A 24,708-nucleotide genomic window follows, 5' to 3' on the forward strand; every position below is an offset into this window, starting at 1 on the left:
TTTCCTTAGAGGATTTCCTCTTAATTACAGACCATCCTTCCACACGCAGGCACAGCACACATGTGTTTCTATCAGTACAGCTACTCACTTTCTGTTGCTTTCAAAACAAGAACTACACGTTGATGCTCTGCACTCTGAGCAGTCTTTGGTTTTCCAATGCGCTTCCATGAAGTTTCAGAACTGCTGCATAAGCAAAAAAACCAAAACACTATTTAAACACTGTGGAAAACTAGAGTGACCTGTAAGTACAGCTTTGGTTTCATTGCTGGATTGATGCTATTACAGCTAAGCCACTTTGTAGTAATTCATTTGTAGCTCACTAAATTCTCTGTTAATTAAGAATAATGGCCTGTCCACAGGAGTGGCTTTTGCAGCTCTTCTAAGCTGGAGATTAACTTACCACATTTCTGTAGCTTTGAGCCTTCTTTTTGTCTCCCCTCTCCTCCCCCCTCTTTTTTTTAACAGGAGGAGAGCATTGAAGAGAACTGTGGCACAAACACCCATGCAGAATTAAGGATGTGGTCGGATGTAAGTGTCCAGGTTCAAATGTACAAACAGGCTCTGATCTGTGCAGATAAAAGCCAAAGTTTTTAAAATCTGCTGGATACCTGAATATGGGGGATACTGGGAATGTATCTGTAAGCTCTTCAGAAAATGGATTTCTTACATGAAAGAGAAATCCAAACTGTTTTCTACAACCCAAAACTGAATCATTTTCCTACAGCAGGTGTCTGGAATCCATCACTAGCTGCAAAGTCCGTGTTCACATTAAAATCCTCACTGCTAGCATCACTTCAAGCAGTGCTTTGTTAATGCTCAAAAGCAATACCATTCTCTTCAGTCTGTGCTCTCCCCATAGCTGCCACCTCCTGCTGCTCCTTTTGTTTCATTTGGAACCTAAAATCTCAAAACCTAAAGATGTAGATTCACATGTCAACAATATTAGTTCTGTAATGATCACACAGATGCGCCATCAGCAATGGAGCTCCAATGTTTATCTCATATTTCCAAATTAATTACATCTAGAATACAACAAACATGCCAAAAGAAGTTCCTTTTGCCTTATTTCTTACAAATCTGAATGCATCTGGCAGTCTCAGTGTAACATTCATGCAATAACTGCACGGATCATTAAGAAACAATGGAACTTCATATCAAATTCCCAACCTAGCACAGCACAACGAGCAACTGATACCAGCAGCACTCTGATGGAACACAATCTTCATCATTGCCCTTGGCAGCTACAGCATCACCTCAACTGCATGTCCCTCCCACTTGGACAACACACTGCTTAGCCATCAGAATAACGCAGCTGACATTTTGTTGAGGCAAGTACTGTGGCATGGTAATTCTTCCCAATTAACTGCTAAGCTCATTTTAATACCAGAGAGATCTTGATTGGGCTTGAGTTCTCCAAGCACCGAGGAATGGCAGTAATATAGGATCAGACTTCAGGGCGATCAAATCGCATCCCAGCAGTGCCCATCTTGTCAGAAAGATGCCAGATGGGCAACAGATTGCTCCACAGGTCACAGCAGACACGTGCTTCTCTCAACAAACAGATATTCCCAGTTTAACTGTGCCTTATTTGCACGGTACGTACAGAATCACAGAATGGCCAGGGTTGGAAGGGACCTCAAGGATCATGAAGCTCCAACTCCCCTGCCACATGCAGGGCCACCAACCTCCATATGTAATACCAGCCCAGGCTGCCCAGGGCCCCATCCAACCTGGCCTTGAACACCTCCAGGGATGGACGGGGCATCACAGCCTCTCTGGGCAGCTGTTCCAGCACCTCACCACTCTCTCTGTAAAGAATTTCCCCCCTGGCATCCAACCTAAATCTCCCTTCCCTCAACTTGAAACCATTTCCCCTTGTCCTGCAGCTATCAGCCTTATCAAAGGGTTGATTCCCCTAAGTATTCCCCCGTAGCTCACATTCCCTGGAATTTGCCAGGTACTGCAGCGTATGACCAAAAATGGGCCTTTTCTTTACTCTGGAAACACTGTTCCATACAGACACAAAAACATTCCAAGTGACTTTGCCCACAGCTGAACGTTTTCTTTTTAAGAAGGACTTGATAGCTATTAAACTCTGTGTAACACTGCTCCTAACAGAGTCAGGGATGGTGGATTAACTCAGAGACTGGTTAGCAACATCTCGGTTTCCATTCTGTAGCACAGTGGTTTGTGTGTAAACAGTAAGAAGATAATAAAGGCTATAGAGTGAGTGACTGCTGTTAGGAAACCATTACACTGCAATATAATGTAAGGGGCTATTCTAGGAATCACAGTCTTTGCAGTAGAATTCATAACCTTTGTTGCTTTGTGCGTATCATTAGCAAACCAGCGTGAAGGTTATATCTGAAGACAGCAAAAGTGTAGTAAAATACCCAGCCAGTGTAGTGAAAAACCCAAAAAGCAATCAAAGCCAGTTTCCTGACTAGTCATGGAGAATGGAAGACAGTGAGATCAAAGAGCTGTCAGTGCAGTCCTCTCCCATTTCTGGCCCTGAGGGCTGGAAGCTCTGCAACACCTTCCCTTCAAACAATGCTCCCACTGCTTTAAGTCACCGTTCTTCTTTTCGTAGGCCTCATTTTTCCCTCACCCAGATCCAATTTCAAATTCAGTAATAACCTATTGACAGAAAGTATGTTTTGGCAATGTTAGAATTGAAAGGCTTCTTAGGTTTCTAGTAAAAGCAGGTACAGCCCACCCAGCATTCCTACAGGGTATTTTTATTGGCTACCCTCTGTTGGGGTGCTGCAAATGCTCGTTTCAAATCGTTCTGTCTCAGCTTCTCCATAAGTGCCTGTTTTCTAGGAGCTGGAAATGAATGCTGAGAGCTCACAGGAAAACGTGAAATCGTTTTGTGTTAAAACATAGCAAACTCATAAGGCCAAACCAAAGCATTTCCCTGTTGAAATCAGCACGCCTCCATCACTGCCTCATTTGCAGCCCATACAGATTACAGACTTGAAGAATATCCTGGAGGTGAGCGACTGAATAACTGGTACGTACTGGAACAGGCATCATATCAGCAGTTTGTTCTGACTCGATGAACCAGCCCGTGATTTATCCCTGTTAGCAGAGGTTGGAGGTTTGAAATACCACCACAATATTTTCTCCTTAAAAAACACAGTGAACTTGTTAAATATGGAAAACTGGCATGGAGGACACAATGCAAGCTCAACTTTCCCAATGCGTTCTTAAAAAAATTTATGAGTTTGAAGTGTTCTGCCATTCGGTTATAAAAAGGTTTCCATAGAAACAGTCATGCAACACAACTTTTTGCTATAAACACACTGAAGGGTCTAACTAACTTCTGCGTGTTTATTCTGCCCTGAGCAAAAATGCCTCCTCCACTTCCTGCCATCCAGGTTGCCTGGCTGTTAGAACAACCACACACCCTGGCTCAAGCTGCAAATGAAATGAAGATATTAAAGAGGTTAATATTATTTTGCAGGAATTAGATCATCTAATTACTCAGCATTTAATCTCACCCAGTTGCATGCGATTTGCATACATTATACCAGGAGAACGGATAGCTGAAGCAAATCAAATGTGGCAAACTGACAGAAAGTTGGACTACTGAAAATAAGCACACTGGCACTATCTGACCAAGTTCTTGGTTTCCTGCTGGTCTCAGTGCCCACCTACCCCAGTGTGTCTGATTTTGTATCTCTAGGTGAGGTGGAAGAGCTTCTAAGTTAGAAAACACCAACGCTGACCACACTGGAAATATTCAGAAGCCTCATCTAAGGTCAACCCAGCTGTGATGCTGCCTATACTTAAAGAGCAGCCTGCCAGCTTTATCAGAACTTCAGCGTAGTGTGGAAATACCTCTTCCTTCACATTATTTTCATGCAGACATACTGCCTGTAAAAATTACCAGCTGGATGGTCTCAGGCAGAAGTAAAGGTTATTCACTTTATGTGCAGAACAGACACTGTCACATGTTGACACCAGGTGGAGGGTGGGGTAGAAAGGTTCCTGGGCTGTGCTTTTTGGCCAACAGTTTCCCTTCTTTGCTATCACTGTTTTCGCTCCATTTGTGGTAATAACAGTGGAGAGCAATTGTTCAGGCAGCACTCAAAGGTGGTGCTTTTGCCAGTGTCAACTACAGAAATGTAAAACAAAACATAACAGCATCCGCTGGCTCCCAAATTGTTAAGGTAGCACCACCACCACTGATGGAACCAGCCCAGGAATACAAATTACTTTGGTTTTTTTCCTACAGAATTTAGATGAGGTCACTGTGGTTCATCTTTGAGCTGAAAGTACAAATTCCACATCTCACGAACGTTCAGCCTGTCATCCAACTCACGCTCCTCACTCAGGTTCATTGGTATTGCTGCCTGGTATCACCACTTTCTGATGGCATAAGATCGCCTTGCATTACAGTAAAAGCCTTGGTTAAGCAGAGTAGATCTGATTATTTGAAGGAAACTCTTCTTTATGTACTTCGGATATTCGTTTCCCTTTGTTGTATCACTAGATCATCTATTCACTGAAAATCTCCATGGAAGTTTGCAGCAGAGATGTAGAAAATGAAGCCTTTCCCTGGGACTGAGCAGGCAATAAGTGCACATCACAGTGCAGGCTGCCATGTGTCAGTAAGTCACTTTGGAAACTGCTCTCCATGTATGCCCTGAATTCCTGCCAGCTCAGGCTCCCTTTGGTTCCAAGGCAGGGGATGGGAATACCCCAGTCTCAAAATGCAACCATCCAAAGCAGGTGATGTAAAAGGTGCCGGGGCAGGGAAGCATCAGCCTCATCTACTGAGATAAAACTGGCAGCAGTTCTGCACAAACACTGGCACACGCACCAGTTATGTCTGGCACTCTGCTAACAAGGCAGGGTTTGGAGGACTTCACTCTTGGACTTGAATGTCCAAATTCCACTGCAGCCTTGGCTCCAAATCGCAAGTCTTTCTGGGCCAAGGTCCTTCTGTGACTCAGTTCAAAGCACATAAAGTAGAGAAAACAATCACATCTCCTAAAGGAGATGAGCTGCAAATAAGTAATATAAAATATTCTGATGTCTGTATTATTTTTTTCCTACTTAGGATCAATGGCAAAATGGACACTGTGTGGAAAACCACAGCCCAACAGCAACAGAATTAACCGCTGTAGGAACTGATATTCCAAACAGCACCGAATGACAAAAGAGGGGAAACTTCAGTGCAGGCTCCTTTGAAAATCTCAGCCATAGCTGGGATTCTTTTTCAGAAAACAAATGAAAGGGGTATCTAAGAGCTATGAATACTGCAAATTAATCTTTACATTTGCATACAGCCTTCTGGATCCAGGACTTCATCTTATTTCCTCCCCTTTTCCATGCTTGCTGCCAGCTTTGCAGTTATTTCTGCTGTGACAAATACATCTTCTCTCCTCGTCTCCATTTCTGGGTTACTTTACAAAATAAAGCCTTTGAAAGCTAGAGATCTCCTTTTGACCAGTTATAGTCACAAGTTCTGCACACGGGAACACCTGATGAATTCTCATCTGTCCCCTTGCCAGGGGCAAGGATAAAGATAATATTTTATGGAGTAAGCAGCCTTGTTCATGCTCATGGGCTGGTTGTAACACACTCTTCTTTTCAAATCACATTTCAAGGCAACAGTGTAAACAAACAGAAAAGCCTCCATTTTGAAGCAACATACTCTGAACACGTGAACAGCTTCCATCTCTAGCTTGGTGCCATTGATGGATGACCTGCTTGGTACAGACAGGAAAAGTCAATACACTTCAGAGTGCTCAAAGACTGAAAGCATTATGCCTCTTTAACACCTAGCACATGCAAACCAAAGGCGAAACTCACTGCAATCTTTGGAGGGAAAAAACAAAAACCTGAAAATAACTTTTTTTCTTTTTCCTTCATAAAACACACAGATGTTAAAACAACCAAGTAACTTATGGCCATAAAGTCTACCAGTTACAAAGGAGGATACAGGATACAAATCCAAGCCAGGCAAACAACTGCTCATTTGTGATCTTGCTCCACAGTCAACACAGTAAAATAATAATGAGGAGGGAAGGCCGTGGAACAGCACCTGCAATGAAAAGGGGAGGCCTATCACACAGCTTCTTATAAACCTTGACTGTGTCAATGCCCCCTTTGTCATCTATCAAGGTTTTGCTTTATATGGACTCTAGTACCATTATCAGCATTATATTGATTCCTGCTGAAACAAGGTCAGCATCTGAATTTACATCTGACACACCTTTAGAAACGTGTTTTGTTTTTTTCCCTTGTTTACTCCTTAATAGCAACAGCTTTGGCACTTCTCATTACTTGGAGCACGAGCAAGGTTGTCCAGATCCATGAACCAGGAACACTTCGTATGTCCTAGAACAGAAATGGTGAGGCAGAAATGAGATGCAGCTCATAAAAAAATAAAAGCAAGATAAAGCAAGGGGATTGTGATTGCTTGGACTTTTTGATAGCTGTTCAAAGAGCAATGTTATATAGCACTTAGATATCTTTCTGGCAGAGCTGCAACAGAGAGCACTGCAAGCAGATTCAGCCCAGCAAGTAATTTTAACAACAGCATCTCTCCATTGAGACATTTAGTTAGAGCTGGAATTAATAATTTGTTTCTCACTACAGATGTGCTCCGTCCACAGTCTTACCTGGGTTCAATTAAAACTGGCACCGGAGCAGACAGGCAAGTGCAGATCAAGCCAGAGGTGTTCCTCACTCTTGCTAGTGCTACCTTACATGCAAGGGAACTATTCTAATGGTGCTTGCCCTCAAAAACTACAACTGGGGAGCAAATACACAATTTGGGGAACTGCTAATGCACAGTGAGATTCCTCCATATGCAGATGGACAAGGTAACATTTGGGTTCTGTTCACAAGTTGGTAACTTCCAGGGACACTTTTGTCACACCAGGGCAGCTTTGGGCTGAACAGATTGGAACAAATAGAGTCCTGGATACTGCGTCACATCTCACCTCTGAGCTTCAATGAGAACACCTGCAGTTCTGCAGAATTGGGGTTAGAAAAGTTCAGCTGCTACCTGCCCTTCATTCTTATGGATTCCACTTCTTGGCCATGGATGTTTTTGTTTGGTCAGGCATTAAAGTAATGCGTTCTCTTACAAAGGCAAACCTGAAAAGAAACAACCATTTGTGCACTGCCCCAAAGCCAGTGTTATGTTGGATACAACATTAGAGATTGTAGCAAACTGTGTCTACAGATGGAACCACAGACTCTTACAGGACATCCAATTCAGCCCTCTGAAAACATAACACACTGCTCAATAGATTTCCACTGCTGTCTGCTCAGCAAATGCAACCTCACAGCCCTTCTTACACAAACACAGCACCAACGCCAACACAAAACATGACATGACTGAGCTTTCAGTAGCACAAGTGATAACCAAAATGATTAACCCTGGTGAGTCTGCAGCGTCACCAACCACTCTGAAGGCATTCCTTCCCCAAGCAGTGACAGACAGGCTCAGAAAAGCAAACAGCTCTAAAACACATCAACACCTTTATAGGTACAGTTTACATCATTCAAGGTGGCTCCTAAAAACAAGAGCAACCTGATCAAATGCTTCGCCCCTCATTCAGCTGGAATATTAAAGGAAATTGAGACCGAATGATTTCCATCTAGCCAGGTATCCACAGAACTATACTTTATATACAGTTTATTTCACTAGAGATTTCAGTTTTATACATAGTATAAAGGGGTATCCTGATATCACACATATAGTTATTTTACCGTACTGTTTAAGAACCAATTTTTTTTTTTTACATAATACAGTATTAAGTACCATATTAATTAAAACAAGTGATTTAAAAGAAACTACATATAAATGGATGTTTATCATATGCACAGTGCAAGAATGATTTTATATCACTGTAATCACAAAACGTGAATCTAAAATACAACACTGTGATTTAAAACTAATTTATGATTATGCTGCAGTGTTGCAGTCAGATTGATTAATCTCTGTTTGAATTACCAAGCAATGTTAAATTCCAGACAAACAGCAGCAGCTTATAATTATGATTTCAAACTGATCTCTTCCACAGTAACCCAAGTTTTACAGAACACTGCTTTGTCCCTACTTCTGATCTTGATGGTGTCCTAAAGAAACATTACAATGGCACAGATTTCATTTGGAATGCTCTGGTAACCAATGCCAAACAAATGCTTTATTACTGCCATACGGGAAACCTTTCGGGATGATCAAAGAGTTTAAAGATGGAGATTTTAATGGGCAGAATTTGCAGAATTTTAGTAAGGAAATACAGGATTTCTCCTCTGCAAATAGGAAGAAAATACTGCCATGGAAATCAGGTTGTAAAATTAACAGAAAACAATCGTGGAAAAGAAAGCATTCGTAATGTAAACACGTCGGAGACGACTTCTTCATTTTCCCTTTTGCAGAGCAGGGCAGTGGATGAATATCAGCTAATAAGAAACAGACGTCTTCCTCAGAAGAACTACTTCACCATCACAGAATATATGTGGTAGCTGTTGAAAACTCCTAACATTTTCTCCCCTCCCTCCCCCCATAGTTTCAAGTTCAATAAATAGTAGAAAAATAATCCTTTACTTAAAAATCTTGAGATGCACTGTCCCAGGTTCCATACAGCAACTGTTGGAGCAATGAACTTTCTAAGAGCACAAAGCTGCAGAGAACCCGACTGACTCCCCCCGCTCCGTCTGGCACCTTTTTAGTCTTCAGCTGCACAGTTTTCTGCTCTTCCAGTTAAGGAAACCAAATCGTCTCTGGCTCTTTTAAGCTCTCCCTTCTCTTGGCTCAGCATAACAGGGCTTCCAAAGCTTCGGCTGCTGTATAAACTTGCATCCCTGGTTTTGGAGGTCTAACGTGCCTCCTGCTCCGTTTTATTAAATGTTATGGCAGGTCCATTCATCAAGCACATTTCCCTGCCATTTCTGAGCCAACCTTACATTTACGAGAACGTAAAGCTCTTATGCCTAAGAGTTTACTCAGGAAGTTCGTTAAACCGTTCCTGGTAAAAAGCACAGAAACAAAGGCGCCCATTGCTGCACGGATCACTGTTTGCAAGGTTTGCTGCTCGTGTTGTTCATTAGCATTCTGCATCCACAGTGTGTACGGTGACTGCAGCCTGTAAATGGTGGCTGTGGTGTAGAGTGGGGTGGTGCAACCGGTAGTGGTGAAACTTGTGGCTCAGCAGGGCCGCTGTCTGAGGTGGTGTGTCCAGGTCTAAGTCTTCGTCGTGGTTTCCAACATCAACACCAGCTGACAGCGGGTCGTTATTGCACGGCGGATTTTCGCTGTCCTCCTGAGGACTCATAGTGCTGTAGCCTAGAAAACAAAACAGAGGAGCTAAGGATGAAAAACCAGACCTAGAGGTCAATATCCACAGCGCTCAGTGCCACACCTTGCTGCTATCAGACACAGCTGGCGCCTGGCAGAGAACAAACAAGGAGCTGCTGCAGCTGAGAGAAAAGGAATAAGGGACCACTGTCTGCACTGCCCCTCTTCCTTTATAAACTTTGGGAACCTACGATCTGGAGGACGCACAGTAGCAAAACCATTCAACAGCTGGTTATGGAGGAATTGCTTGCACTAAATTCAGAAACAAAACACAGCAGAAGGGTTACTTTGCTGGGAGTTATGTTGGGAGGTGGCACCTTTAACACATGAGGGTGGTGAGGGACAGGAACAGGTTGCTCAGTGAGGTTGTTCTCCCTCCCTGGAAGCATTCAAGGCCAGGCTGGATGGGGCTGTGAGCAACCTGGTCTATAGAGGGAGGTGTCCCTGCCTACAGCAGGATCTTAAAGGCCCCTTCCAACCCAAACCATTCTATAATTCTGTATTACTTGAATTTCACAGACAAAAACTAAGTGGGCCCCACGACCTCTGTCCCCATCCAGCTACATTCATCCTAGCAAGGACCACTGGCTAATGCCTGGAGGTAACAAAGCTTTTTCACATTATCGTGATGTATCATACATAATCACAGCATTATACTTTTAGAAGGAAAGGAACACTTTTCACCTGTTGCAAAAATCCAGCATATGTTTGCAATGCTGGTCAGCTTTCCATACAGTTAAAGAAATTTACTGAATCCACATGGAAGCATTTTGCATTGTTCCATTAAGCCCAATAGTACCAACTCTTCCAGTTAGGCATGCACACAGCATAAATTAACAGGAGGCTCTCCCTTGGCTAAAATAACTGCTACCGAAGGCTGAGAGGTTGAAGAAAACCAGACCAGCCATCTTTGTGTGCAATGAAACATTGCATTCACAGGGTTATCCTAAGGAAATTATGTCACCTGAAAGTCAGCTAACAGCTAACTGTTGCAAGACAAGATTGTGCCTTCTCAGGGAGAAAGTCATCCTCTAACATGTCCCTTTGGTATTTTCTGTCCTTTTCTTTTGAAGCAGGTGTTTGTAGTTACTGTGAGATTTGATTTAACACGGAAACCAGCTGTTGCCACTCAGACTCAGTTTGCAATGTCCTAAACAAAAACACCTGAGTATTTCTAAACATGGAAATGCAGCAAAAGTTTAAAGAAATAAAGATACGTCCTTAATTAGAATAATAATCCTTCTGAGAAAGTTTTGGCTAAGAACTGAAAAAACCCCTAGTGCTTCTGAGCATCTCCGTTTTTCAGCTTGAGACATCTAGACAAAGAGTGTTGGAAATATCAGGCCAAGTACTCAATGCTGGTTCTCTCTTTCTATGGTCTGAGTGATGGTTTCTAGTTAGCAGAGGGGAACTGGGGAAGAAGAATGGGCAGCCCTCTGAAGAAGATGAAATTACAGAGAGTAAAAAATAGAAGTGCACATTTCAGGTATACGGGAACCCTGCTAGTCCTGTTAACTGGGAAGATGGCAAGGATTGGTGCAAAGGGATTATTAGTCAAGCAAATCTTTCTCAGCACAGGTAATCTGACCCCAAATCCAGGATAATGCCTCCTACAGCAAGATTGTCCCTTGGACATCTGCTCGCTCACATTGCAAGGTTTTGGCCTTGAGATTTCCTGTCCCCAGGAGTTCCATCAGTGAACTATCTTAATATTTGAACAGATCTTCTACAAAGTAGATGGTCTCTATAACATGCTGTGGTAGACTGCCTTGCTTAACCTTCTGTTAACTTCCATTAAGTCCTCCTCATCAGACAACAGCATGACATCTTTCTAACTGCTTATAAGACATAAGTAGTCTCAAGGCATGAGAGGTGTATCAAAATTCTCCTAATCTAAACGGTATGTATGGTGTGTGGGGGAGGGAGAGGAAACAAAGGCACAAGGTTGGACACCCTTCACTGCTACCCATGTACACGGTTAATGTTGATTATTATTTGCTTAACAGTCACATAAAATGCTCTCTGTGGTGATAGTATTGGCTGAAAGTGCAGCAGAAAGGCTAAGGAGGCACCGGATCTCTAATCCACACTTACATTACCCCTAGCAAATGCAGGCATCGTGGAATTTCAAGAATGATACACGTATTCCATCAAAGAAAAAGAGCAGTAGAGATGCTGACTTGATTGCTTTCTCTCACTGAGTAGAAGAGGTCCATTATCTCAACTGAAGATCAAAATTGTTCAGGTTGGTAGTGGAAAACCAGTATGGTAAATATAGTAACATATTTGTCAGTCTGAATTCTGGTCATCCAGTTAAGCTGGCAGATCCCAACAATCAGACAGGGGTAGGATGGCATTCAGCTGCTTTTACTCTACCGCTCCTTCGCTGGACAATAATCACCTGCTGGAGGGTGTCAAAACTGCTTAGCTATGAAGCAATAAAGTGCAAAGGTGGTTTGTTTGTTTTTTGCAGCCTTATCTGCAACACGCCAGACCTGTGAGTAACCACAATCATTAAGCTGTGTCCAGGATGGTGATTCAGAGTCTTACCGTGGTCACTCTCCGTTCCTGATCGACCCCAGTATCGGCGTCTGCGTTCTGGGCTGTGGGCATGCCGCTCTATTACTGCTGCTATGAATCGGGTGTTGCTGACTGGGGCAGAAAAAGAGACAGAACTGGTTTAAAAGGAAGTGCTTTTACTGAATTTTATTTGTGGGACACATCAGACACAGTGAAACAGGCTTTCTGCAAAATGACTGCTCAAACACTACTATTTTAAGACTGTCAAGTGACAGAGCAGTGGGAGTAAAGAGATTGTATCTAAACATAGAGTAGGTCAAGATTCATTCAAACTCATTCACTTGAAATAAGCAATTTAGAGAATTATCCTATCCATGCTAAAGAAACCACGGCAGCACCGCAAGCCCACTCAAACTGGAGCTAACAAGGACTTGGAGAAGCAGTAGATGCAAGCCATCAAACTCAGATGTGCTTATTTCTCCACCTGTAAGCACTGACACAGTTTAGAGTCTTGGGAGTTGTTTTTAGCTCTCTCAGTGAGGGATCAGAGCCAGGGACCTGGTCTGAATCAGGAGCTTTCCCAGGGTTTTGGTGCACCTGTGTCATTTTGCAATACAGTACCACTACATGCAAAGTGTCATTTTTACTGACTGGTTAATTAAAATGAGTGTCCTAAATCAAAGCAAGATAGATTTACTGACATATTTGTTGAAGACTTGTCCTCTCCTTTCCAAGGCTGAACAAAGGTAGCAGCTTTGCATACCCTGTATTGTCACAGTTGCAATTTCTAAGCTGTGGCTCAGCTGCTGCTGGAAATGGTCATGATAGGGAACATAAGAGACAAACTTCCTCCACAAGGATTAAAGTCATTTTAAAATAAGAAACATAATTCTAAAAATAAGAAATGTAAATGAGACTGAAAGTGCATTTGAAGTTACGACTTAAAACATTGTGAAGTCATTTTCTACTGCTCATCAGCACAGCACTGCCTCATACATACGTTTTTAATTCCAGCTAATCAAGAAAACAAACCACTTGTTTACTCTTAATCTAACCTTTTTTACAGTGAAGTGATTTGGGACTTACTGATTCCTCTGTCTTCATGGCTGTCATCATCCCTCTCGTCCCTGTCGTTTTCCAGGTTCGACATACGCACTGACATTTCTACACACCATTACAAACAGAAAAATGCAACTGTTAACAGGAAGATTTTCCATCACTTTCTAATGGCTATGACCCTGGTAATGTCGTGGAAGCACCTTGCATTAATGTGCAGCCTTGCAGCCTGAGCTTGGCATGCTTTCTTTCCAAGACAGATGGGGCATAGGGGTATTTTTTCGTATCTGCGATCCCACAAACTGCACATTGAACGGAAGCAGGGATACACGGGAGAAACAGGCACGTTTCAAACAACACAAGCAGGAGGCGTATAAAAAATGTATTCCCCAAATTATCACTCCTGTGCAGGAATGAACATATATAACTGGTGTGTTATGACAAGGCACACAGAGCTGTGAAACTTGGGCTTATCGTTTGAGCTCTGGAAAAATCATAACTTCAGCTTCCTGACAGGAAATGCTATTGAGTTCCTTGGACAGTTTCCTCTGTAGGCAGCAGGTCAGACTGCACCCAGAAGAGGGCAGCAATACACAGGCACCCTTATGAGGATAGGACCTTACTTTTACAGAGGCTGGCATGGAAAAATTAAAAGGGTGAAGAACAGAAGAGAGAGAAACAAAACCAAGGAAGGAGGTGGTTCGTCTGTTTAGGTTGGATATTAGGAGGCTATTTTCACCCAGAGGGTGGTGAGGCACTGGCACAGGCTGCCCAAGGAGGCTGTGGATGCCCCATCCCTGCAGGCATTCAAGGCCAGGCTGGATGTGGCTCTGGGCAGCCTGGGCTGCTGGTTGGCGACCCTGCACATAACAGGGGGTTGGAACCAGATGACCACTGTGGTCCTTTTCAACTCAGGCCATTCTGTGATTAATCAGCTCACCCTGTGCTGCCAAAGGTGACATGTGCTGGTGACTCCTCCGATGGATCTGGTGACGATACGCATACACTGCCAGGACGAGCACCATAATGCAGCCCATGATGCCTCCAGCCACCGGGCCGACCGGTGCGCTTTTTATCATGTTCAGAGTAATTACTTCATCTCCTAAATCAAAAAAGGGACAAAACAGAGGGAAAAAAAAACCAACATCAATGCTCTGCAGAAAGGTTTAATGGTTTCTAGGTGTGCAACAGCACACACGGGAGAATACTCTTTAAACAGGAGAAGAAATCTGGAGAGAGCACATCTGAAGATTGCAAATGTGCAAAGCATATTCAGCAACTTGCCGAGACTTTCAAAAATACCATGCCCAGGACTGCCCTGATGCCTTGTTTTTATTTATTCTTTTTAAATTCCTTTACGTACTATTTCATGCTCGTTTACCACTAACACAGAAGACGAATTTGAAGCATGCTCTGACACTGTAAGCATTCATTACTAACTACAAAGAGTTAACAGAGCATCTGTTCAGAACAGCAGTTACCTATTGCTCCCAGGTCATCCACATATGGGCTCTTGGCTCCCACGATGCCACCGAAGCATTCCTTCTGAGGGGCACAGTAGGACTTATCCAGATGAGTCTTCCCATCGCTGTCTACCATACACCACTCACAGTCCAAAACACCAAAGCAATCCCTGAAAATTAAAACCAGAAGACCACCACATTTACTGTCAATTCCAGAACTTTTCCCTTGACATAGCTCAGACTATTTTAGAATCAAGAGACAAAGAGAGGCCAAAATCATCTATAAACCTGTGCATTGTGTAACATTTGGCACAAAAACTTATCAGTAAAACGTTCAGGTAGCACAAGGTAAAGTTCGACAGGGGACCTGCATCTTGAGCTCACATTTCCAAGCCTGTTTGCCTTCTTTTTCTTCCTCTCTCACACTGAGTAAAGACAGAACTTCCCTTTTAGCTCCTCTAATATGACATTTCTCAGCATAGTAAAGCCTGACTGCAGTTCCACCCCTTTTCTGCAATCCTCTGCAAGATGTAAGACGGGATTTGGAAGACTGGTCAGAGCACAATGTGTTCTAGCAATCTCAGCTCCCTAGAGACCACTCATAACTAACAAAAAATAAATAGGCCCTCAAGCATCTCTACATAATGCCTGGAGTGGAAGAGAGAAGCAGGAAGCTGACAGGCAGCTCACATCTCCAGTGTGCTCCGAGGTAACCCCAGTTCAAATACTGTCTCATTTCTCTAAGCACTTTGATCCACATCTTCCCCCAAAAGGCAGACAAACATGGCAGTGCCGTCTGCTTTGCTAAAAGGAAGAATGTGTCCCTTCAACAGCAAATCTTGTACTTGCACAACCCTCAGTTCTTCACAGAGTCACAAAGTGTGACTGGAAACCATTTGTTTGCTATTAACGGTGCTGCGTGGCTCGGTGATATTGAGGTCTTATGTTTCTGCACTGCAGCATGATGTTATCGTTGGTGTGTGCTAAAACATCTCATCCTGGCACTGCATTTCCTTTTTTGTCCTTTCTTTTCTTGTTCAAACTGTGTAAGGAGGAGCTGTTTTCACTTTAAGGAACAGCATGAATTATTTCAGAAACAGTGCAGATCCTCAGGGAGGGAGAAGGGCCCTTTACCCGCTCTCTGTTCTCTGATTGCACTGAGTGTTAATGCACTGAGGGAGTGCATCCTGCAGACTCGGATCGATTGCTGTGAAAGTCATTGGCTCCTGGTGAACTTCACAACTAGGATTCCTAGATTGGGGCAAAAGGAAAAGCCTTGTATTAGAAGCTGCAGTCAAGTAATGAAAAATGTATCACCTTTACCCATTACAAATCATATGCTTAATTATCCCAAACAATGCTGTATATTTATCCTGGTCAGCATGAGCAAGCACTTTATTCTGTGTTAACTTTCACTACACGGCGTTTGCTCTCACCTGCTCTCAGCATTTGTGAGGTTGCCTGTGCATTCGTTTACCTCCAGAGGGCACTCACATGGGCATTCACATTCATTCTGCTCCATTCTGGAGAGACAAAAAGCACAAAAACAAAGCATTAGACATCACTGTAATCTTAACCCCACAGTGCAGCTGCACCAGGGCTGCTCACCGTGGAGAAAGCTGCTCGGTATCCTTTCTCTTACCCCTGGGAATGCAGGGACTGTTCCTATTCTGTGCTGGAGTTGAGGACAATGCTCTAACCGAACCTCCCCGATCAGTTACCCACCCACTGACATTAAAAAAGCAGGCAGCCCCAGGCAAGTCTGAGAGCCAGATGTAAGGATCCTTCTTTCCAGTGGAACAAACATATGGTGTAGCCAAAATCTCCTGCAGTCGCTGGGACCCCCATGATGAAAAACTACACGTCAACTCGTATAAAATTGTGGGTATTAATATGCCAGAACAAAGGGCCTGATCCACAGCTAACTCCCCCTGACAAACTAAATCAGTTGTGGTCTTAAACCTTATCCACACATGACATATGAACACATCAAGAATAAACTACCCTTAATACAGTGACAGTACAGATTAAAAGACTAAAGGAATGCTAAATCACCATGTCCCTTCCAAACAGCACGGGTAAATTTTGTTTTCACTTCAGTTTTGCACTCCATGTTTTCATTTAACTTATCAATTAAACAGGTTATAAGAACCACATCATAAATGCCCACTTGAGCCCTATCTCCAGCTGACCTGTGGCAGTTCAGACACAGCCTGTCCACCATGCTGCAGGCGCAGAAAGCAAGTGAATCACAGGTCTCATTGACGATGCCCACGAAGGCATTGGTGCCCGGTATTCTTGTCAGCCTGTACTTGGAGCAGTGGCTGCCATGCACAAGGTTTGTCAGATCTCCCTAAGGAAAAACAAGCTGTTAATGGCACAGCAAGAAAACAAAGCCTTAGGGAGCTTCAGTCTTTTCTCCTTCTGAAACATGCAGAGCAGAGGGAGCACGAACGTACAGAGACTCGCCTTTAGAAATAAGAGGCTTATACAACTGCTTAGCAACCTGTTGTGTTTTGCTCATCTTCCAGACTACTACAAGGTGGAAGGATTTTGCTGAGGATGGAAAAAACGCACTTAGTTTGTAACCATCATTGTACAGCTGTGATCTATTTGGTGGCCAACTCCCTTCTGATTCTGCTTTGCACAGCACAGCTTAAGGGTTTGCTCTGTCCCATACAGTTTCCTTTAGAGTAATACGCTTTCTACTTTGCATTTCAAATGTGGGGGAAACCTTTAAGTCTACCTGACACAAACCATTGTATTCTGACATAGTTTTCAAATATTTTTGACACTCATTTCCCACCTTCTCTTCTCATTAAACGTTGAAAAGTACTATTTAAAGAACAACTTCTCTCACAGAGCTTAACATCTTTTCAGTAATTCTGCAGTTATCTTGCAAGGGTGGATCTGTGGCACTGCAGTCAGCATTCATCATACAACCAGAGGCGACAGACCCTGGCTTGGACTTCTAAGCATGGCTGAGCACAAGGAGAATCCACACCTCCAGCCTGCAGTCTGACAAGTGATATTCTGAAAATGCTCATGAACATTTCATCAGTAAAAACATCTGTTTTCTTGCCTAAGAAAGCTCTCTCCTTTTCGTGATGCTGGACTAGGCTTTGCAGACATCAACCACAGCTGCCCATCCGTAATCCCTTGTGTGTCAACTGACTTCTCAAGCGAGAACTATTTGTGCAGCCCAGATCACTGATTTCATGTTTGGATGAGGGTGAACAGAGGCCAACCCACACAGCAGGCTGGCTTAGACCCATGTCTGCTGATCCTGGCAGGAGTTCCTGTTACCACCAAAAGAAACCCAACCCAACCAAAGTACATTGAAAAGCAAAATAATAATTAAAAGCAAAACAAAACAAAACAAAACAAAACAACACACTTACCACTAGGCTGGTATTAAATTTATAAAACCGCTGAACTGTTCTGTCACTGAAGCTGTTGCAGAGGTTTTTCTTGACAAAATTTGGGTGGTTAAGAATGTCATTTGCTACCAAGGGCTCCTGAGTGGAAAAAAACACAGGATTTTATGCCTTTCAGATCAGGCACAATCAGCAACTTCTCTGCAGTCCTTCCCACTTCAGAAGCTGGAAGAGTTAAGAACAGACTAAGGAGAAAGCAGCCAGACCTTGTGTGTAATATGCTGTTGCTCTACCGGCGCGTGTCCTTTGGGATCGATGAGTGTTGGATGTGCCACCAGGTACCCTCTGTCCTCCATGATAAAGCACCTGCTCGTGGCAAGAAGAGCAAACAGCCTTCCTTTAGACTTCCTTACTAATTAAAGAGAGGTTTTACACTCATTAAATGACATCCCACCCCAGAGAAAACACTTGGGCATCATTCACAACCCCCCCAGCTGTTTCTTTCCAGCAGTTCCCATCAGTTTCCCAAGGGGAGGTGGTTACTGTGGCCACTCAACACTACCCAAGGTCTACAACGGAATCAGGAAAACATTTTAGAGCTTTCTTCCTTTATTTTTAAATTCTTTATTCCACCAAACTTATGGGGGTTTGCATTAGAAACTCATGTTGTGGATCTTATGTCTTCCCATGTAACATTTTCAAGATGTTGAAGAAAACAGGAGAACTAATAGGCATGTGACTAGAATAACAGAGAGAAAAGTTCTGCAGAGATCCATTTTAAAAATGAATGAATTCCTGCCAAGTAGTTGGAACTGATATCTCTTGATACCTGTAAGTACTTATGGAAAGGCTCTAAGCATTAGCTCCAGCTTCTACATTATAATATTATATATGATGCATATAATAATATGCTTGAAAATTCCAACTTAGAGAATGCAGAACAGAGGAAGCTATCTGATTCTTTTATTATTAACAGCTTTTAACTGGAGAAGGGAAAGAAAGAAAAAAAAAGAATGCCAAACCAGAAATCCTGATATGCATTTGAAACACAATACAAAAAAACACCCAAACCAGAAAAGAACCAGGAGGATGACAGAAAACCACTTCCCTTCTCAAATTTAGAGCTTAAAAACAAAGAAACAACAATGCCCAAACCATGTTATCATATTACACCAGATCCAAACTAGAGTCTTTCCCCAACCATGCGATTTTTCAAAGGCCAAGGAAAAAGGAACAATGCCATTCACACAGGTCAAACTAAAATTAGCTGCTCCAGATGAAACTGGACCTCTTGCAACCAATGCTGTGCTAGGTGGTTTTCAAAAATACAGCAAAAGTATATTTTAGTAATAATTGTTAAAATGAATAGAGCTGGACTTATCATTACTACATGTGAATATTGACTGCTCGCAGTAACTAGGTAGGTCACTGTCCCCAAAAGGACATATCTAGGACAGCCCCAAATGAAAACAAATACAAGAGAATAGAAGTGTGTTCATTTAATAAAACTGTTTTGTTTTTTTGCTTTGTTTTGACCCAGGGATTCAGTGAAGCCTAAATACAGTCAATGGAAATCTTCCTTTTTGCACGATCAATGACTGTTTTCTTAACTCATGATCTTGATCTTAAGCAACAAAAAGTCCACATAATCTTTAGGAGAAGAACAAGCACGAGTTCTAGAGCAAGTCAGAGAACAGACATTGTTGCCCAAGGAGGCTGTGGATGCCCCATCCCTGCAGGCATTCGAGGCCAGGCTGGATGTGGCTCTGGGCAGCCTGGGCTGCTGGTTGGCGACCTGCACACAGCAGGGGGTTGGAACTGATGAGCGTTGTGCTCCTTTGCAACCCAGGCCATTCTATGGTTCTATCATTCTATGAATATAATAGAATTCCACAGTAAGACAGGATGGAAAGTACCAGGGGGTTATCAGGTCCAAGAGAAACAGAACAGAACTGTGAAGATAATTATGAACAGAAAGAAAAGGCTTACCTGATTTTGTTTCCTCCATCTTGGTTACAAACTGGCAGCAGGTCCATGAGAACCTTGTAGAAGTACCGCAGGGTGAAGTCAATGCCCATCACAGCCACTGAATGCCCTGAAGACATCTGGGCACTGCAGAACAAGGGGAAAAAAGGCATGTGAAACACCAACTCAAATCCATACCTACACACTGAAGCTCTATTCACTCTGACCACATCTGAATGAGCAGGCACAGTGACTGTAAATAAAGAGAACAATCTCTTATCAATCTACTCTTTGCTTTCTAAATTAAACAGTCAGTGCACACCAACAAATCAGTTTAGATCCAATCACCATGCATCTTCCATCTATGACTTCACAACACAAACTAGGACTGCAGATCACCTATCATGTTTTGATTTGCTATTTTCCCTCCAATAAAGGCCAACTACAGAACAAACATTTAGGGGAAGTGCAGAACATGAAGTCTCTGTGGATGCTTATGGACAGCAGCAGGAAGGGCTGCTGTGCATTGTAATGTCTTGCTCACACTGAAAATGTGCTCGTGTGCCTATTTCTACCAATTCAGGAATGCACTCAGTTGCCTTAGCAACTGATACATCAAAGCCTACAAGCCATTCTCAGGCTGATGCATGGAAGTATATTTTCTTATAGCTCTATAATGGTAAAGAATTGCTAATTTTGCTCAGTCTCATCTTTTTAACATTCCTCACCCTCAGTACTGTGATTGCACAGTGGTTTACTGATGCAAACTGCATTAAGTAACTTCTTGCATGAGTCTTCTATTCCCAGATTCTAAAGAAGAAGGAAGATGTTCATGAAATGGGAGTTCCAGACAAACTAATGTTACTGAAACCCACACAGCTGTTTCTAACAATTAAATCTATTAACTCTACTGATCCTCTTCTTCCCCCCACACTTTTTTTTTTTTCTTTAGGGATTATAACTGCATGTGACTATAAGCTTTAGAGGTCATATTTACCCAGGAATCACACTTACATCTGCCAAACTTCATTTAACTCTTCGTTAATCATGTTCTAATAACCCATGCAACCTCTACGTTCCTAAAGCCAGCTGGAATACCTCTCCCTAGATAAAAATCACAATTTTAAGTGCACTTCTCTTCTTACAGAAGTGCTTATTTCCCTTGAAGAAATCTCTCTGTGAAAAGCATCACACAGGCATTAGGCACTGCTGCTCCTGTCAAAGAAGAGGCAGATGATGTGTGCTGGAAAACCTCAAATGGAGCCAAGATGTGTCCAAGAACAGAAAAACTGTCCCAAACTCTGCTGGCTCTGAGATCTGGATTTACCAGTGCAGTGTTAGAATTCACCTCCTTATCAGTCAGCTTTTAGATAGAGCATGTGAAGAAGCCATGTGCTCAGTGAAGAGCCTCCATATAGAAATTTGAGTATTTCTGAATCCTGGGAGCATTTATTACAGTAAGATTTAGTATATATTCTACCCACCAAACTCCTTTAAGCACCTTACATCTCAAAATGAACCCCTCCTATTGCTGGGGGCCTGGCAGGAGAGAGGTAGAACAAAGCCTGGTCCTCAAGGAAAGGGTCAACCTCAGCACTGACAAGGTCTGCAGTAATATTAACTGCATGAGAACAATGGAAACACAGAGATTCTCCTGACTGACTCTTAAAGAAGGTATGTTAGCATTTTCCACTTCCTTTTTTTAAATCATGGAAAACATCAATGAATATGCTTCTTCCTATATGGCTGTGACGTCCCTTTAGCTACATGTGGTGCTTTAACCCCAAAGGCAAAGGCTGCTGTTTTCATTCTCATGTTTTCTGCAGTCATGTAAGTGCAGTTTAATGCTTACAGACTTTTTCTTACATTGTCCATACTCCTGAACTCCCACAGAAATGCACAAACTGACCTTTAAGAAAGCAGTTTTGCTGGGCTGGCCTCCGCTGGCAGTTTGATAGACCTGCCTTCACCCTATTCCCTTCAAGCACCACCATGGTGCATGCAACTCTTATTTGTGCATAACTTCAACAAGCTTCCTCAAATTCAGAGACTGTCTTGACCCCAGCTCTCCCAGACCTCCCAATGAAGCAGTCCCTCTCCCTCTCCTCAATTCCCACCTTATATATGTGAGGTTTCATCACACAGTCATCCAGCAGCACATCCTCCCTCACTCACTCTTTCTTTATGCTCTTATCATTCATACACTAAAGCCTCCTTCTGAATATAAACCTATTCCTATCCCAGGGATATCCTATTTCCAGTGAATCTACACAAGGTTATACTGCATTTTGTCAAATGCACTTTAAAACCAGGTTGGTTTTCAGTTCTCGACCACACAGCTGTCACTCAGTCTATTTCTCTCCTATCCAAAATAGATCTCTTCAGAAGATAACTGAGAATATTCTTACTTACACAAACCTGGATACACAATTTACCTGGAAGAGTGAATGGTGTGACTGATGGTAACGACGTAACCCGCCCCTCCTACATCTAAATAAGGACCAGTAAAGGTAATTAGCCCTGGATTGGCCACTGCATGTAAGTACCTAAGGGAAGCAAAAGAAACATTGGTAACTAGAGAGAAATTAGAGAGAAACTGTTACTTTAAAATGTAAGACCATATCCTTGATTTTGCAGAAATGCAGTCAAGCATTAAATTCTGCGCACCGACAACGATGTGCTACCAAATTCATGTTTCTTAACACTAAACAAGTTCCTAAGCACGATTTATGAAACATTTTAACTGCTGAAAATGCTTTAGTGTATGAAAAAGCTGTCACTCCGTTTTCCTCTGCCCAGAACACCAGCTTACAGGGCTGTGCTGCACTGCACAAGCAGCCTGACTGACTTCTAAATAAAAAGATGGCTTTTGTCTGATGTTGCATCAATAATGAAAATAATGAGAGGCCTTTACAATCCCTTGTCTCACTGCAAAAACAGAGCAATATCCCATCACTTTCTCTGTCAGTAAAAACATAAGCAACGATGAAGAGGAAGAAAACCTGAGGAAAAGAATCAAAATGAGGGGAAATGATTCTTCAGGGGAAAAGTGGGTTGAGGAGCTCCAGCACGAGCCCCTGTGTGCAGCTGGAGGCATCGCAGCCATCCAGGGGCTCGCTCAGAGTCACAGCAGGGCAGCACCTGGCTGCCTGCTTCCAACAAAGCATGTGTTACAACACACAGCTCGCCAGTCTCAGGCTCTCATTTGTAATGTATACAAATATTTTCCCCAAATCAGCTGCTAGTGCATAATTAATAGCTTGCAGACAAGCCAGCCAATTCCTATTTTACATCAGCGAGGGAACCCACTGCAAACAAACAAACAAACAAGAGGACTGAAATATTCACAGCCCAAAGAAGGCACAAGGAGCTGAAAACGCTTCTGAGAGCTGAATTAGTGAATCCCTGCAGGGGCTGCTCATTTTCTGAATATTTATATTCCCATCTGCTATAGCAGAGATATGAAACAGAAGCTATCATTTAAAATAAAGGGGTTGGAATTAGAAGCAAGAGAGGCTCTAACTAGTTGCATGTACGCACGCAGCCTTTCACCCACGATGACAACATTTCTACTTAAGCAGTTTACAGCTGACCCTAACAACCCAGGCTATGAAATCGATACCAAATCTTTTCCTCATTGCCCGACCAGATTATCCAAAGCTTTGATAACGGAACCCTAAAACTCACCATTGTCTCCTGGTGGGATCAAATGCTTTGTCCATGAGGGAACCGGGGTAAATTCGGAGCACCCCATTGGGGGTTGCTATGTAACGGCGCACAATATAACTGTTCAACTGTTCATAACTACTCATTTCCATTTGTGTCATCCATTCATCTGTGACGTGACTGGTAGCCATTACTTCATTTCTGACAGAGAACTGCAAAACAAAGGCAGACCTAGCAGGGTTCCTCTAAGACTTGCATGAAAAGATAATAAGCTGCTCGCGGGGTTTCCTAAAGCTCCATCAGAGATCATCTAAACTCAATTACTTGTTAAAAGTCTTCTCACACCAGACAGATCCGGCACATTCCAAGCAAAGGAAAAGCTTATTAGAATGAAATACCGTTGTCATTACCTCTGTGGCTTTTTTAATTCAGGTAAATAAAAATAGCGCTCCGCTTGCAGAAAAAAGAACAGAGTTTTCACTTTTACATGCCTAAAAACACCAAAATAATTTCCACTTGGAATTTTCTGCAGCTTTATTTATTCTCATGTTTATTTCAATAGCTGCTCATCAACTTTTTTTCTCGGCCTCCTGGGGAAAGATGCTCCATCTTCTCTCTGCTCCTTGAGGCCCACTGCCATCTCTCCAGGCACGAGGACACCACTCCAAAACACCACTACCACCCTATAGCCCTAAGAGCATCGGGAAATAAATGCATTCAGGTACTGCCCTCTGGGATGAATGTAGTACGAGCTGACCATCCAGGAGGTCAAGCCAAAGGCCCAAGCTGGGAAGAAAGCAGGGACAGAAGTGTGGCCAACAGCAAGGATGTACCTTAAGGCCAGGATTAGCAATCAGGCGCGTGTTGTCGCTGAGGTACGCCGTGTAGTGCTCCACCATCCGCTTCGTCTCAGGCTGGCTGAGATGTTCATAAGGAGAAGAGAAGCTGCCCGCAGAGAGCATTACTGTAGGGCTTTCTGAAAAGAGCAAGATATTAGAAAGTCAAGGACAGTGAATTGGACATGCTACGTTGTAAACGCCTTCATATCATGAAAGGGTATCTGATGTGGTGCTGTATCTGAGGATACATGGAAGAACTATGCAAGTTATGCTCTTCATTCCTCTCAAAAGCAAAGCCAGAAGCAGGCAGAGCAAGAGCTGGAGGAAGCCAGCATCACCATCCTGTCCTCACCCACCCAGCTGGTCCTACGAAAACATGGTCCTATAGCAAGCATCTGCATTCCTAGGCCCCCAAATGCTGCACAAAACAAAGGATGGGTGGTTGATGCAGCACCACGTGGCAAGGCATACAAAACTATGGGACTCCAGCTCTTGTG

At 42.9% G+C, this 24,708-nt stretch overlaps 1 protein-coding gene across 1 annotated transcript in view; it reads right to left on the minus strand.

Moving 5' to 3' along the window:
* Nucleotides 1-7,633: 7,633 nt before the first annotated feature.
* The window catches only part of CACHD1 (cache domain containing 1), an 88,108-nt gene continuing 71,033 nt past the window's right edge, over nucleotides 7,634-24,708 (minus strand). Inside the window, exons 14-27 of the mRNA XM_052666839.1 lie at nucleotides 24,206-24,348; nucleotides 23,394-23,584; nucleotides 22,142-22,252; nucleotides 19,731-19,853; nucleotides 18,008-18,107; nucleotides 17,766-17,882; nucleotides 16,557-16,717; nucleotides 15,801-15,887; nucleotides 15,499-15,615; nucleotides 14,383-14,534; nucleotides 13,842-14,003; nucleotides 12,932-13,009; nucleotides 11,876-11,977; nucleotides 7,634-9,313 (exon numbers count right to left, since the gene is read on the minus strand). Coding sequence (XP_052522799.1) covers nucleotides 9,075-9,313; nucleotides 11,876-11,977; nucleotides 12,932-13,009; nucleotides 13,842-14,003; nucleotides 14,383-14,534; nucleotides 15,499-15,615; nucleotides 15,801-15,887; nucleotides 16,557-16,717; nucleotides 17,766-17,882; nucleotides 18,008-18,107; nucleotides 19,731-19,853; nucleotides 22,142-22,252; nucleotides 23,394-23,584; nucleotides 24,206-24,348 — 1,883 coding nt within the window. The 3' untranslated portion in view covers nucleotides 7,634-9,074. The remainder of the gene's footprint in view (nucleotides 9,314-11,875; nucleotides 11,978-12,931; nucleotides 13,010-13,841; nucleotides 14,004-14,382; nucleotides 14,535-15,498; nucleotides 15,616-15,800; nucleotides 15,888-16,556; nucleotides 16,718-17,765; nucleotides 17,883-18,007; nucleotides 18,108-19,730; nucleotides 19,854-22,141; nucleotides 22,253-23,393; nucleotides 23,585-24,205; nucleotides 24,349-24,708) is intronic.

Source organism: Tympanuchus pallidicinctus, unplaced genomic scaffold, assembly GCF_026119805.1.
Source record: "Tympanuchus pallidicinctus isolate F22 unplaced genomic scaffold, pur_lepc_1.0 scaffold7, whole genome shotgun sequence".
Taxonomy (NCBI): domain Eukaryota; kingdom Metazoa; phylum Chordata; class Aves; order Galliformes; family Phasianidae; genus Tympanuchus; species Tympanuchus pallidicinctus.